This window comes from Dipodomys merriami, unplaced genomic scaffold (genome assembly GCF_024711535.1).
Source record: "Dipodomys merriami isolate MVZ:Mamm:240054 unplaced genomic scaffold, mDipMer1.0.p SCAF_21, whole genome shotgun sequence".
NCBI classification, from domain to species: domain Eukaryota; kingdom Metazoa; phylum Chordata; class Mammalia; order Rodentia; family Heteromyidae; genus Dipodomys; species Dipodomys merriami.
Genome location: NW_027203493.1, coordinates 23,064,262 through 23,081,075, shown reverse-complemented (window position 1 = coordinate 23,081,075; position 16,814 = coordinate 23,064,262). Strand labels below are relative to the sequence as shown.

At 33.6% G+C, this 16,814-nt stretch overlaps 1 protein-coding gene across 1 annotated transcript in view; it reads left to right on the top strand.

Moving 5' to 3' along the window:
* The window catches only part of Ano3 (anoctamin 3), a 203,189-nt gene that overhangs the window by 94,013 nt on the left and 92,362 nt on the right, over positions 1-16,814 (top strand). The window contains exons 5-6 of the mRNA XM_070032709.1: positions 2,482-2,640; positions 11,125-11,225. Of these exons, the coding sequence (XP_069888810.1) occupies positions 2,482-2,640; positions 11,125-11,225 (260 nt within the window). The remainder of the gene's footprint in view (positions 1-2,481; positions 2,641-11,124; positions 11,226-16,814) is intronic.

Below are 16,814 nucleotides of genomic sequence, written 5' to 3'. Positions count from 1 at the left end.
CCAAGAGAAAAAAAGCAAGATTTTCATTATCCTATCAGCACTTAATACATTTCCACCAAATGCGGAATTTCTTCTGAAATACGTTTATGAGGCACAGTCTATTTTTAACAAGGACTGCTTGTTTTCTAAATATGTGACTTTCTTGGGATGACAATAATGTTTCTTATTTTTCTGAAATGAAAGAAAATTAAAATGCTTCGTTCATTAGTCAGTAGGAAGTAGAGCTTCCTAACAAGAGCTATTAGTAAGAGACGGTTGTAATTCCAAAATAGATTTTAATTACATGTAAAGGATTTGAGAACTTTTTTTCTAACAAAGAAGTGTAAACTAGAACTTTTACATGAAGCATGATATCAGTCTCACAGTATCTAGACAACCCTCTCCCAACTCATCATTAAAGATTATCACAAAGGTGACTAGAATGTCAAAAATAAACACAACTACCAGAAACTAATGAAAATAGTTCTTTTTTTTATTATTTGCAGTCAGTAAGATAAGATTAAGAAATCCAAACTTGGAACATTCACACTTGACCTTACCAGCTGAACCCCTCCTTATGACTACCCAATGAGGAGAGATGGACTCACTGGTTCCATTGTGTGCCTTCCTTAATAGGAGGACACTTACTAATCCGAACTCTTGACTTGGTCCCTCTGTTGTTCTTCAGCTTGCCCTGTCACTCTCAGAATCCAATTAAAGCAGTAAACACACTCTAAGGACATGGGAATAATCTTCTGAGCAACCAAAATTAAAAGTTGTGTTATGGATAAGAACTGAAACCAAGTATATTTTAGATATGAGACCCTTGTCCGTTGTATGGCAGCATTATTTACCATAGCTAAGATATGGAACCAACCCAGATGCCCCTCAGTAGATGAATGGATCAAGAAAATGTGGTATATATACACAATGGAATTCTATGCCTCCATCAGAAAGAATGATATTTCCCCATTTGTTAGGAAATGGAAAGGTTTGGAAAAAATTATATTAAGTGAAGTAAGCCAGGCCCAAAGAAGCATAGGTCCCATGGTTTCCCTTATTTGCAATATCTAGTATAGGTATGAGTCAAGCGGAAAAGGTCAGATAATGTGATGCTAGGAAAATGAACCCTTAAATATGTATTTTAATGTTTTCGTTTCTTTCATGCATGTATTTCTAATGCATTTATAAGATTATTTCTTTGTTGCTTTGTATGTCCCTCCCCCACAGTGTAACCCCCGTTTTCACTATATTTGATGTCAGTATAACATGTGGAGTAGATGGGGACAAACAAGTCGTTTAAGGATTCAGGTGGACCTGTTGCAACAATGAGAAGTACAAAATGTCATGTCAAAACCAGCTTTACAATGCCGGTGTGGGGGGGGGAGGGGGGTATAATTGGGTGGGGGGAGGGGGGTAAAATTGGGTGGGGGGAGGGGGGAGGCGGGGAAGGGAAGTGAAGGGTAAACAAAGGAGGAGGCTGCAATGCTTGGTAAGAAATGTATCCATTATCCTGCCCATGTAATTGTAGCCCCTTTGTACAGTATGTTCTCAAATAAAATAAAATACAATTTAAAAAAAAAAAAAAAAAAAAAGAACTGAAACCAGCAACAGCTAAGAGTCACACCTATTTATAAGAGGAAATTCCTTTGCGCTACAGAGAGTGGAAAAAATAACATTTAAGGATAGAAAAATTAGAATTATTGAATTCCATTAATTATCTCTGATTAAGCAGATTCTGTCTAGACAGAGGACTTTGAGTGACTTCATAAATTGTATCTGTATCTATATACAGATTCTGGGTCAAGTTCAGCAAGCAGAAGTACAACCTGGCTATGGTCAACAGGCCTCCACACCTAGGAGTTTTGGGAGATATGCTTGGTGTGTGTGATTCTGGCATGGTGTGCAAAAGAGGAAGACAGGCAGACTTCCTAGTGACCACCAGATCCCTAAGAACACTGTCTGAATGAGTGAGAAAAGAAAACCCAACTGCCCACATGGGACCTCTGGCAGCATAACCTGATCAAAATCCTGCACAACTAGAACCCATCTAGAGTTCTGAAAAAGCTGTTTGGTGGTTCAGCCTCCAATATGACACAGGAGAGAAGAGGCCAGACATAATGCCTTGGTAGTTTTATTGGTTTCTGACAATATTACTTAGGATGTTTGCTCAACCTAACTGTCTTTGTGTTTGAAACTCAAATTGTGAGCAGAAAAATAAGATGATGTGTTTGGGAAAAAATATATACACATGGTTTAGTAAATCAACAGCATATCTCAGGTGATAATATTTTATAAAACATATTGATTTCAGCATCAGCAAAACTCAGCTCACTTTATTTCAAATTCTGGCATATCATTTGTTATTCATTTTTATGGTAGATGAAGATTATTTTGAATTGACTCCATGTCTCACAAAAAGAATATTTAAGACATCTTTCATAATGTGTTGTTAGATACTTGTCTGACTTATAATGTTAACAAACACTGCTTTGTTTCTAGAATGACATGAATTACATAGCATCCAGTGGACTTCTCTTCAAAGATGGCAAAAAACGAATTGATTACATCCTGGTTTATAGGAAGACAAATATACAGTATGACAAAAGAAATACATTTGAGAAGAACCTCAGAGCCGAAGGTTTAATGTTGGAGAAAGAGGTATTTGATCATTATTATTTTTGGTTTATTACTCTGGAACAACTACAATTACTTATGATCAGATGAAGAAAATATAAGTCTCCACAAAAATACAATAATTTCCTTCAAAATGTAAAATAACAATAATTTATAAAATAATAAGTGAAATATAAAAATTATGTTATAAATAGTATTATTCAAATATCTATCTATATATCCCATTGCAATACACTAGCTTTGAAACAAGATTAGCAATTTCTTATATATTTTCTCTGAAAAGGCTCAAGAATCCCTTCACCAACATTACTATAAAGAATGTTACCTATACTCTAAATGAAAGAATAAAAGATCATGGCAATATTGGACAGGGACATAAATGGGTAGAATTTGCTAAGTATTTATCTTCACATGTATACACAGGAAAATATTTCTACATTTATTTCTTTGAGGTGCTTGAGCTATGATGAGCAAAACTTAGGCTTGTGATCCCAAATTTTTTTCCATTCATTCAAGAATTAATGAAGCATCTACTATGTACCACATTCTGGGGATAAACATAAAAACCATGTATTGGCACAAATAACTAGAAAGAATAAGGAAAAATCTAAGTATAAGGATAAGAAGAGTAAGATAGAAGAGGAATAATGAGAGATAAGTGAAATAAGCAAGAGCTGAACTGTCCCAGGGAAGAGTTAACCATTCAGGTTCAACACTGTTGAGAGATCCAAGACCAGAAAGAGCTTCATTCAATTGGAGAATCTGGAGATTTTTGGTAAAAAAGCCATGAGAACTGCTTATCCGACAGGACAGCTGTGCATACGAGACTAGGGTGAAGTGCCAATAGATAATAGAACATGAGGACAGCATCAAATGTGATCAACTTGCTAGTAGTAAGAGGAGGAAAAACAATGGCAGATAGGAAAATGAAGTCTTACATTCAATTCCTTTGCTTCTTTTATTCTTTATTTTTTATTAATTTTTAAAAAGGACTTTTAAAATACAATGAGGAAGATCCAGGGGAAACGAAGCTGAGAAAGGATGGAAATAGAGGAGAGGTAGAGGTGAAGGGAAGGATGTGGGACAAAGAAGAAAGAAGAAAGGTAGGAGAGAGTGGAGGAGAGGAAAAGAAAGACTGGGAGAGAAGCAACGAGACTGAGGACACAGAAAATGGAAAAGGTTAATAATATTAAAATGTTTCCTGGAAGAGATCAAACACAGAACATCCAGGAGAGTAGGAATTCCAAAATTATATATAGATATGGAATTATATATATATGGAATTATCACATTCCTTGCTTTGATTCCTAATTTTTAGAGTAACAACATGACTTTTTAAACAATTGAGCTTATTGGAAGTACATTTGTTGTTTCAGACTGTGAAACATATGGTATACTAAATAAAAGTATTTTTGAAATAAGCACTCTAACATTGAAAAAGATACTGTCTCTTGGCTTCCATCAAGATATCTTAAAATTAATATTCCTGCTCAATACATTTTCAAAAAATGTATCCACTTCAAATAAAAGCTATGCATCAACTTTAAATTCTGTTGGTCAGCAACCTAGGAATGATATGACTCAGTTTCTAAGTTTAACTCAAGGTGTTTCATAAGCTACATTTGTACCTGGAACTTAGGGCTGCTTTATAAACATACATGATTTTTTACAGAATTGTTTTAGGACCTAGGCACTTATTTCCATGGTGGATTTTAGCTCTTAGAGGTTATGCTCCTTCCTCTAAAATAGCCCTTTCCAGTTGCAGAACTAGTACTGAGGAATTTCCTTGTAGTCCTCTACTGTTTTGAATATTTCTTTCTAGGAAGAGAACAGGCTTTTCCAGGGACTCAGCAGCCATAAGGAAAATCTTTTCTTTAATATGGAACATACCTAACTATGGGAATAACTATCATATCATATCTGCATGTATCACAGACCATAGCAGACAAATGTAATAAGGAACAGAGCTCTGGAAAGACTTTACATCAGTATCCCCAAACTTTGTATTGAGTGGAGCAAACAGAAGATGATACAATAGAACCTGTTTTTGAGATTATTTTTTACCTATTTTTAAAATTATCTTCATATCGTTGTACAAAAGACTTGCCATTTAACAAAGCAGTTTATGAGTACAAGGCATCTTAATCAATGTCACTCCTTTCAACATTCCCACCTATCCTTCCCCTATCTCCCCCTTTCCTCATTCTTCTTAATGTTATAGGATATTCATTGAATTCTTGATTGCATCCTCCCCTTCTATTCTTCATTATTCTACCTCTTTCCCCTTGACCCCACCCCATCATTTCAAGTATCTGCTTCTTAGTGCCTTTGCAAGAAATTACACTATTTGAGCTCTCCCTTGAACTGATTGTATTTCAGTTAATACATTAATATACACTGGCATACCACCAAACATATTTACTTGTAAGTTCATAGTCTAAATCTAGTTTCCATCTATAAGGGGAAAAATGAAACTTTTGTCTCTCTGTGGCTGATTTATTTCACTTAACATAATTTTTCCAAGTTTTTCCATTTCTTTATAAATGGTACAATATCATTCTTTATAATGGATGAGTAAATTACATTATATATATATATATATATATATATATGTATATGTGTATGTATGTATGTATGAAATGCTCAACATTTCAGGCCATAAAAGAAATGCAAGCCAAAACAACATTGAGAATAAACTTTATGATAGCATAGAACTCATTGATATGTGAACACTAATATATATCTAATGTATTAAATACAGTATTTTGGGGCTGGGCTATAGATCTGGGATAACGTGTCTGCCATGTCTTGTCAAAGTCTGCATTAGATATCCAACTCCACACACACACATAAAATAACAATAATAACTAAAGCAAACCTTGACAGTATAAGCTATCATATTTTGTGGTGCTGTAAGTGTTTATCTTTCAATTTTCTATTAAAGGTTGTGTATTTAATTGCAACTTAATTTTAATACATATTTATATTGAAAGTACTTAGGATTTGCTGTTAGAAAAAAGGAAAATCAGATCTGCAAAAGTAAAAATGTCAGCAAGTATTGGATTTGTAGGGTAAAAGATGAATGACATGGGAAATGCTCTTCTTGACTTCTTGAGTTCTCCAGACTCAAGCTCTAAGCATAGCAGAGAGGAGATCTCAAATTCTCCTCCAATTGCATGTGAATGTGATCAGTTTCTAGGAGATAACAACATCAAGATACAGTGTTTCACACTGGAAGTCCATCGAAATGAATGCAGAAGTGATTTCTAATGGTCAGGGTAGGTGCTTCATAAGCAAATTCAGTTTCCTATTCATATCAGTAATGTGGCTTTCTCCTAGACTTAAAGACCAAGAAGAATATAATGTGCTGTTTTTGCACCACTCTGTCCCCTAAAACTTACAGTATAACTTTGTAAAAACTCCACTGTTAAATTTCTTTTTAAATTTCTTAAATTCAATCTTCAGGGGTGAATGTCATATCTCTTGGGAGTTTGGGGTGGAATAATTGAGTAACAATGTGAAGTGTGGGGGATGGAGGTGCTTTGTTTTCTCTGAGAAGCCTGTATGCAGCAGAGCTGAACACAAAAGCACCAAACTGGCAGCTTTCTGCTTCTACCTCACAGCATCAAGTGGGCCAATTGCTGGAAATCCGTGTTTTTTAATTTTTAAGTGGTGGTATAATAAAAGAGAATTAAAGTTTAGGAACTATAGAAAGGCAGTTCTTAAAATATCTTTCTCCATTTTATATTTTTATATATATATATATATATATATATATATATATATATGAGAGAGAGAGAGTGAGTTAAGACATATAAAATGAGAAATGTTCTAGCTGTGTGTGCAGTTAACCTGACATTTTCCTCATGAGGTTAGTCATTGTAATGCAGAAGCCTCCTTCAAAGCATCCCTTTATTTAAGGTGACTATTTCTCATGGAAGAGGTTGACAGTAATGAAGTACTAATTCTTGTAAGACAAGCTGACAAGCTGTTCATACAGCTAATTAGGAACCTAACATAGAGCCCCATTCCAAAATAGTTCAGGCTCATTGGCTTTCTTGTCTGTTTTAGCTCTTGTCTAGGTATAAGTTATATAGAATGCACACTCAAAACAAATTAACTCATCCATTCAACCCAGGTTTGGAGGGCCTTTTGTGTCTGATACAAAAGCAGTTGCTTGGGCTGTATAAAGGAATCAAATGAACTGTATTCTCTCAGGACATATAACAAAATAGAAGGGAAATGTAGTATCAGACAAAGAAGATATCAATGTAGGAAAAGTAGGACAGAGCAAGCAAGGAGTGCATGATCAAATGATCGGTGTGGAGGGAGGGGAGGGGAAAGGGGAGACCAGGGCAGAGGAAGTTCTTGAGATAGTGAGGGTGAGAAGATGAAAATGTCATTGAAGAAGCTGGCTTTCACTCTGAATGAAATGGGGTTCTGAAAAGTGGTATAGCCCAAATTTAAAAAAAACTACATCTCTATAAAAGGGAAAAAATACAGTAGCATAGAATGCTTTAAAGAGATACAGAAGAAGCATTTTTCAAAGAATTTAAAAACCAAAAGAAATATAATATTGTTGTTGTTTGTTTTATAATCTGTACTTCATTATATTACCAGATCAACAATGGTATAGATGTTTCCCTCAAACTAAATATTTAAATCTTGATTCAGGTCACTGAATTTCACAGTTTCTCCCAAATCAGATTGTTGTTGCTTTTATGCTTTTATAACCTAAAGGCCTACTATAAAAGACATACACAACCAAGAGATAGACTCCAACAAAGACAACTCATGTACGCAATTACAGAGGTGGGAGAAAATAAAAGATACTTAGAAATTCATCTAAATTTTGGATTTGTTTGATTAAAAGGAACACCATGACTTGAAAACCAACATTTCTAAAGAACCAGTCTGGCATAGATATTTCACTAGCACAGTCTCTTATAACATGTCCAACTCTAAACCTGAACTCCCTCTTTTCATTTCTCAAGTGAAGAAACTCAGGGTCATTTTTTTCCCAAGGTCACTGAACTAACATTTCATGGAGATATAATTTGTGCTCAAGTCTCTGTGATCACAAGCAACAACCTTTTCCTATTATAACATGTGGTTTCTTCTAAGTAGGTAGTTATATTTGAAAAAAATGTACTGTGCCTGGTAAGTGAAAGGCAGGTTGATGTCATATCAGTAGCCAGCAGCAAAATTTCAAAAAGAATTTTTATTATTATTTTGAGTATAAAAATTTCTGCATGAATAAGGCAAAAGTAGAAATATATTAATATGAAACATATGTCTTTTTTGCCCTGGATGGAAGAATCATTTAAATAAATGGATATATAAGGTGGGTTTTTTTTCATTTCTAAAAGCTTTGCTTGTTTGTTTACTTATTGCGCTAGAGATTGAAATTTGGACCTACAATATGATAGGCAAGCACTCTGCTACTGAACTGCAGCTTCTACCCTAAATTTTTTTATTATACTATCTCTGCACAAAACCCTCCTACTAAGTCTGGAGTATACACTAAAAATAGCCTGGAAGAATCAACACCAAAATCTTCTCTTTTTTCATGATCAATGTTGGGTATAAACTGACAGATACATCTGTATTAGTAGTTATTTGAATGAATGAGTGATCATTTTTTACATGTTATGCTTTTTCCCCAACTGTAGTTAATGTTCCTAATATTGGTCTAAGTTCAAAGACCTGTTAATATTTGAGAGATAAGTCTATGTACCTGTGGCACTGTCAATGATAATTTCCATAACCCTTCATTTGAAACAAATATACATTAAATAAGAAAGGTCCTTCAGAAATTACACTGGCATAAAACCATCTTTCACTATGCTTGTCTCATAGTAATTTGGAAATACTAGTATGTCAGTAAGCTCAAAGAAAACAGTTTGTGACCTAAGAATTTGCATATTCAGAATCCCCTACTATCTCTTATTTTCAGTAAATGTTGTGTCTTAACATGTCTCAAAATTCTCTTAGTGAGAAGCCCAAATTTTTTCTAATTTTCTGTCTTAAAAGAGAAAGTAATTCTTGTATAGGAAGTGTCTGCGGGGTAGTAGGGAAGGAATGATCAGACTTCAGACTGCCCTCTAAGCATGAATATTATTGCAGTGGTGTGACTTTCTAATAGCACTGTTTTTAAAATGTTGGTGAAACAAGTTTGACATACTATTCTGGAAAACCCACCAAACTAGACCTACTTAGAAACTTAGAATGTAGGGCTTGATAAATATTAATATGAATATAATCAAATGAATATGTGGATGACTATGTTTGAAGATATGGTTAATTTGTTCTTAAATTAAACTGATAATTTTATTCTATTTTCTGGGCTTAAGTTTTTAGTTTCCTGAAGAGTTAAGCCTACTTGGAATTCAAAAGATTGCTCACTGGGCCAATTTGGTCAGGATGTCTACAGAGAAGACAAAGTTCTCTTGTGACAGATGTTCACATGGAGGATAAGTTTTGTGGAAATTGATGCAAAGATAACGACAAATGTCCCATACTTTGTGGGCCTCAGACATAGATGTAAATAGCTGTGTAGGCCTTTAAAACAAACTGGACTGTGAGCATGACTAAATATAATGCCAAATTAGTTGTTAAGCTACACCAAGTATTTGTTTAGCTATATATCTTACAATCTGGACCAAATCTAAGAATTTAAATGAGTATCTGGTATAGAAACACATGGGACTCTAATGAGCGGCATTATTAAGATATTGATAGACAAGAGAATCTAATCCTTGCATTTACAAGAAAAAAATTAGACCTGAGATGGGTTCAGGTGGCTCATGCTTGTAATCATAGCTTCTCAGGAGTGTGAGATCTGAGGATCACAGTTCTAAATCAGCCGAGGCAGCAAAATCCATGACTCATCTCCAAATAACCAGTAGAAAATCGAAAGTGGTAGAGTGCTAACCTTGAAGCAAAGAGCTCAGGGACCCCAAGGCAAAAAAAAAAAAGAAAAAAGAAAAAGGAAAGAAAAGAAATAGACCTGGTGCCCGATTTTGAAAAGAGAAAGAGAACCACCTAGGTGATTATGATGATTGTTTGACTCTTCTCACAATCCTCTTAGCTAGATAAAAGGCATTTAAAATCTTATGTTTACATACAGGTTGAAATAGAATAAAAATATAGAGTGAGCATGAAAACTTGACAGTTTTGTATAGTCCTGAGTTCCTAATGGTTTATATAGGACTTATTTTCTGAGTATTATCATAGGATTTAGAAAGTAACTTGAAGATTCAGTTTACACTTAATAAAATATGAGAGTAAATGGATAAATTATTTAATGACAAGAGACAATTTGCAATGGTTCTGCCTTCTCTTAAAGGAAAGGAAAAAGAGTTCATGAAACAGTGTCCATCAAAAATAACTTGAGAGCCGGGCACCGGTGGCTCACGCCTATAATCCTAGCTACTGAGGAGGCTGAGATATGAGGATCACGGTTCAAAGCCAGCCCAGGTAGAAAAGTCTGTGAGACTCTTATCTCCAATAAACCACTAGAAAACCAGAAGTGACGCTGTGGCTCAAGTGGTAAGAGGGCTCGCCTTGAGCTGAAGAGCACAGGATCAGTGCCCAAGCCCAGAGTTCAAGCCACACTACCGACAAAAGAATAAAAAATAAAAAATAAATAACTTGAGGTGTGATTGATTAGAATACAGTGCTACAGTGCAAAGATGTGGAGCTGTAACAATAAAATCCCCCCATATAACTGACATAAGCTGATAAAAAAGAATATCTAGAGATTCTTAATTATCCATATAGCTCTGGTAGGAGAAACCTACATTTTGATAATAAGCAATATAAGAACATTCATTCATTTACACAGGTGCTTATTTCTTGTGCACAGTTGTGGCACAGAGGAAAAGCCTGCTGCTTGCCTGTGCAGAGAAACTAATGGAATGACATCATATTTTTGAAAAACAAAGATATTTTATTGTTTTTCTTTCAATCCTCAAGAAGTTACCAGTTTGCTCACACTAATTTATTGATAGCTGGTGCATTTACAGGAGAGAAAAGGGATCATCTGCTTCTTGATTTTGTGAGAAGGGGAAGTTTTATGGTTATCTGTGCAGGTGTATGTGGATGGTCACCAGGCCTATCCACTTATTAGGTTTGCTTTCATGACAGTTATCAACTTCTGGAGGGATGAATGTGAACTTGCCTTCTGGATTCTATTGTTATGTCCATTGTTGAAAGCTGAGCTTTTCAAACTGACTGAGTACATGATGAAGGCACTTCCTGTTAAACAACTCGTGGACACTCTGTAATTGATGTCTGCATGTGTCCGATCCTCAGCTGGTTTCCATGCCAATATTTTATTGAGGTTTTTCTTTATTTAGAAAAATGTATACATGTAATTTGTCTCTTAATCGATGATGACAATTCATGTAAAATCAGGGAGGGTGATAGTTCTTGCTTGTGATTCAAATTTTGATATAAATATCATGTTTTGGTTATAAATCTTACCTGTCTTGCTATCCTTCACAGCCAGCTATTGCAAATCCCGATATTATGTTTATTAAAATTCACATACCATGGGACACACTGTGCAAGTATGCAGAGAGGCTGAACATCCGAATGCCCTTCAGGTACTTTTTAATTTTGTCTCATTTCATTTCAATATGTACTAACATGAGTCTGCCTTTTACAATACCACGGAGCAATAAATGTAGCCCTTTTTTTAAACCAGGAAAACGCTTTTTTTCCAAAAATAGAAGGTTTTTAAAAATTATTTTTGCCTAATAAGCTTCCTAATTCCCTGAACACTTTCTATCATTTCAAAATACACTTGCCTAGAGACAGAAGATGAAATCATTATTCTCAAAGTTGAAATTTAACCATTCTCAAGAACATGCTCACCTCTGAGTTCAAATAGATGGATAAAACCCTGTTATTTGTTGGAGAAAGTAAGAAGTGTGATTGAAAATGATCTTTATATATAAACACAGAGTTCTTCATGGATGACCAGTTACCAAGGGCAGATCATTTCAGTCGGGCTAGTTTCTTAGTGCCATTTGTCAGTACTAACTTATGAAAGAATTCCTCCTTTCAAAATTTCTTCAGTCTTTAATGTCAGCAGATTGGAAAGAAAATACATTTCCCAACCTGAGAAACTTTGGTGCCATATGCAGAATAAAAGTTATCTCTCTTCCATTTCTTCTAAAATGAACAGTGCTTCTATTGTATGCAAAATGTTCACTCACATTGAAGACAGGAAGGATCACATCAATGTGAAGCTAAGTGTGATTCATCAGCGCCCTAGTAGCATTTAAAAGGTTCAAAGAAAATGAGATTCCGAGGGAACCTACTTTGTACAAGTGAATATTAAGAGTGTAAACTAAAAATAGAAAAACTCTTCAGAGTTGGTAGCAAGAAAGATCACGCAGAATCTCTCCAGTTTTGTATTCAATGGTAAATGAAATAATGATTGCGATATTTCTACACTTTTGTAACATTTCAAGCTTTGAAAGATGCAACCACAGACATTGTTCAGAAATTAGAAATTGATTTAGCATTGGGAACTACTGCCAGTATTAGACTTAAAGATGTCAATGAATTCACATTCATGCATGAATAAGTTTTTCAAAGTGCTTTATAGAGATAGTATTTAGGAGATAAGCCAACAATAATTCAAGGATCTTGGTAAAAATATGAAATGAAAACCAACAGAAAACGAACATACCTTTCCAGTTCCTCGGCTCCTTATAAAGATGATAACTAAGATTCTTGAAAGACTCTAAGGTCTGTGCATTTTTATGAAAGTTGGCCTCAGAAAGAAGCAAATGGGGCTTATGAGTCGTTAGAGGATTACATTAAATTCAATTCATTTTACTGAATGTACCTTAAAGATACAAATAAGGAGGAGAGATATTTGTGATAGACTATGTTTCTTGACCTCTAAAAATTTTCTCTTTTGGTCCTGCAACTTTCTAAAACTCTTTTGAAATTTCAATAAGATTTACACTAATAATACTATAGATAATATTATGGAGAACACTTGAATTGACCTTGACTATACAATCCTCTGACATGATCTATGCACATTCATGCCACATAACATCATCTTTTTATAACATGACCAGAATAATAGTAACATACATTTTTACTTATCAAAGAATTTTACAATTAGTTATCTTTATGGTTAGCCTAGATATGATAAATAATCAGCTACTTATTCAGAGTGCAGTCAAACTTCTGAAACTCAATTTGAAAATATTTTCTGTAAGCCTTAAAATCTTTTCATAGGCTTTACTTTCTATTTTATAAATATCAGATATTCACTAGTTTAATTTATAATTGTAGAAAATAGAATTGTCTTCTACATCAGTATGAGAAGATTTAAGAACGTTAGAGTATACCTTTTACAATAAATATAAATCATTTATAAAATGAATGGGCATAAGAATTTTTAATGATTGTGAGAAAATAGTAAGTGACCAATTTAAATAGAGATAATAGTATGATTATTCATACAATATAACTTCAACCATGTAAAATACAAGGCCATATGATTGAAAATACAGTGTATTAAAATGATTGCTTTTAGTAGTAAGTGACTTTTTATATTCTTATACAATATAAAAATTATAATTACTTACTATAATTGTAATTCTCACAGAATTTCTTTGCACAAGTTCCAATTTCACTAAATTATGTCAACACCTGACATAAAGAGACATAACATCCAAGATGTTGATCAATATTCTCTTAAAGGACAAAATTGCTAAAAAAAAAAAAAAAAGAAAAAAGAAAGAAAGAAAAGAAAAGAAAAGAAAAAAAACACTAATCTCAATCCATATTAGAGGCCTTTATCTGGTCCCAATATTTTGGGTTAGCATTGTTACTAAGAATGTAAATATATAAATTAATTAATTTCCTGGTAGATGGTAAAGGAGGAAGATCTAAGCAGAAATCCTATGCTGAACATTTCACTGGGTTTTCAGTGTTAAGGTTCTGTTCAGGATGTGTGATCATTGTATTAAAACATCTGATCTCAGTGGGAGCACCGACTCCTCTGGACTTCATACAAATGTCTTAAAGGGGTTCAAATACTAGTGTCACTGTTTTCTGAGTGGAGAACTGACATTGTCTAACTTAGATCTTATTATATTATTACTAACACGCAGATAAATTTTTATCCCATAGGAGAGTAATAATGAATACAATATAGAGAGTTTGTACACTATACTGAATAAGCATAGATTTAAGTTTTAGTCAAAGTTTATTTCTAACAGTTCAAGAAGATAGAATTACAAAATTAAGGTGCCATCATAGTTTCTAGGGAGACCCCTAGTGTAGATTTTGTCTTCGAATGGTAGGAAGAAGGCTGACTAGCTTTCTGGCCTCTTTTAAGGACACTGGTCCTATTTACCTAAGACATCATCTACATAACCTAAATTCAAAATCTCACCTCCAAATACATAGCATAGTAAGGCTTCAAGTAGAAATTTGGGTAGAGTAGAAACAAATATTAAGTCTGTTACAACAAATAATAGCATATGTTTGTTTTACAGTGTACCTTCAAGGGAGAAAATAAGAAATAATTAAAATTATAAAATTCCTCTTTTGTTGATGCTTTGCCTAATATTATTTCATGATCCCCTCCTTGCCTGCAAAAATATTTCTAATTGATGACTTACTGAAACTTTTAGAAAATGCTATTAAATTCTCACAAATAATAATATAAATCTTAGGAAAATATACAGTATGTTCCAGAGTATGGCAGAGTAAAATAAGTTCTATAGAGTTATAAAAATTACCTTATGATGCATTATCTTCTGAATTTCTAAGTTAATACATAAATATTTATTAAGTAACATATGGAGAAGTTCCTCTTAGCCTTCAGAAGGCATTAAATTTTCCAGGGAAACAGTAAACATGAAATAAATCTAGAACCAATTCCTAGAGATTGTGGCACATTAGATCGGGGATGGTATTGTATACATAAAGTTTTAAAAAGTATCCCAAGAGTTTGATTCTGATAATAAAGAACTATTGTCATTGATATTTTAATATTAATAATTAAATATTTTAATATTCCAAGTAATTTTTACTAACTTCCAAAAGGGAATTATACAATGTAGGGTATCACCATTTTCTACCTGAATTTAATGTTCTAATGTTCTTGGAACTATTTGAACAATGATGGAACAAAAGTTGTTTCAGAACAACTTTCTAGATCAGTTTAAATAATAGAAGTTGCATGAACTAACTTCATAGTAACCAACTTATAATTTATTTATAAGGTACACTTGCAATTTGGACTTGCAGGCAACACATGATGAGAATGCTATTCAATCATAAACTGTACAGAAAGTCTTTTCATGATATCCAATTCCAGTCTGATGTCATCCTGGGCTAGGTAATGAGTTCAAGGCCAACTTGAACTACAGAGTGAAACCCTATGCATAATGGAAAAAAAGAGCGGGAGATATAATTCAGTTGTTGAGCATTTGATCTTTATCTTCAGCCTCACCAAAAAATAAGAATTAAAATATACTGAAGTATACTAAAATATACTAAAGTATACAGAAGATATATGTGGGATAGATGAAAATGTAGCATTTGTCATGAAGTTCTTATATCTGATCAGAGTCCTGGAACCAATCCCTCAAGAGAGTGTGGATAGAAACATAGAAGGGTAGAGAGGTACTTAAAATTATATTTTCTGAAATTCAAAAGGTTTTACAAGGAGGTTAAAATTTAGCATGACCATTTCCTTTTAAAAAAAGAATATATATATATATGTGTGTGTATACATATATATGAATGTGTTTATATATACATATATATACATTTTTACTCTGAGACATTCCTCACAATTTTTAACCCTAGAAATCTTTCACATTCCTCAATGAAAAGCCAAAAATTTACTCAGAAAGATTTGTTATAAACATTCCTACAAAGACTAACTTTTTGTATTATCATAAATCTTTAATGTTTTACCTACTGATAGAATGTGTCTGTAAATTATTGTGTACCTAAATTATCTAGTTATTGCTTTCTTAGTTTACCTCTAAAGTAAACATGGCCTTCACACTGAGCTTAATGTTTCTAAAGTAAGCCAGAGGATTTTCAAAGCTTACATTGCACACACAGCTCTAGTTTATCAAATCAGAAAAGATTTAGTTTTAGATTTGTGTATCTCAGTAGTTATCAAATCTCATGCTAATCATTTTTCTTTGGATTCAGATTTAATTCCTGTTCAGGTCTTATTACATACATTGAAATAATCAACACACTTAAAATGTGTCAATCATCCTGAAGTTTTCAAAGTGAGTCTGTAGAGGGAGGTATGCTTACATTTCTTCCAATCCTCCAATAAATGTTTCAGACATAAAGAATTTGAGGGAGCTAATGTTCTAACACTTTCTTTTAACACAATTAGGATTAAATTTAGACCACACTCATGCAAAGTATATTTCTCAAAAAATAAAATAAAAGCATGAAAAGTCTAATATACAAGATGTATAAAAGTAGAGTAGCTCAGCTTTCCCAGAAGCAGTGGCCTTAGTAGCTCACCCATACACTGCCTGTCTCACTGGGTCCCTGAGAAGGCTTTACAATCAACAACCAACTATTAAGAGTTGGCTTGAACAGTGATTCTGATCACCTTCTACAAGTAAATTTCATGTATCAATCTATAGCTAATCAGGGTATAAAATAATAGAATGATAAGAATGGAAAATTAAGGGGAAAATGATGCAATCTTTATATGTGACAGTTTTCAGTTAAGAAGTTACAGGATGGAACATTATAGGTAGCAGAGAATTTGGTCACCAAATTCATTCATGGAGAAGAATAAAGGAAAATAGAGATTATTGATGAGTTTTATATTAAGGATACACTGAATAATGCAATGAAATATAAGCTTCCAATGCAGAAAAGTCTTCCAAAATGTTGTAAAGACAGAAAAGAAGCTCATCTTTTAAAAAGGTCCAGATATAACCCTTTCCATTTATGTTCTCAAAAGATTGAGTTATCTCTAGTAAGATGACCTGACAAAACCATTTGCCAAATATACTTCAGCTTAGATTCACCCATCAAATTGAAGTATTAATTTACTTTATACAGGTTGACCCATTATAACAATGACATACATGACACCGTTGAAAATGAATTTTACAACTGCGAGGAGGTGGGGAGGGAAGGAATACTAGGGGAAAAACAAAGGAGAG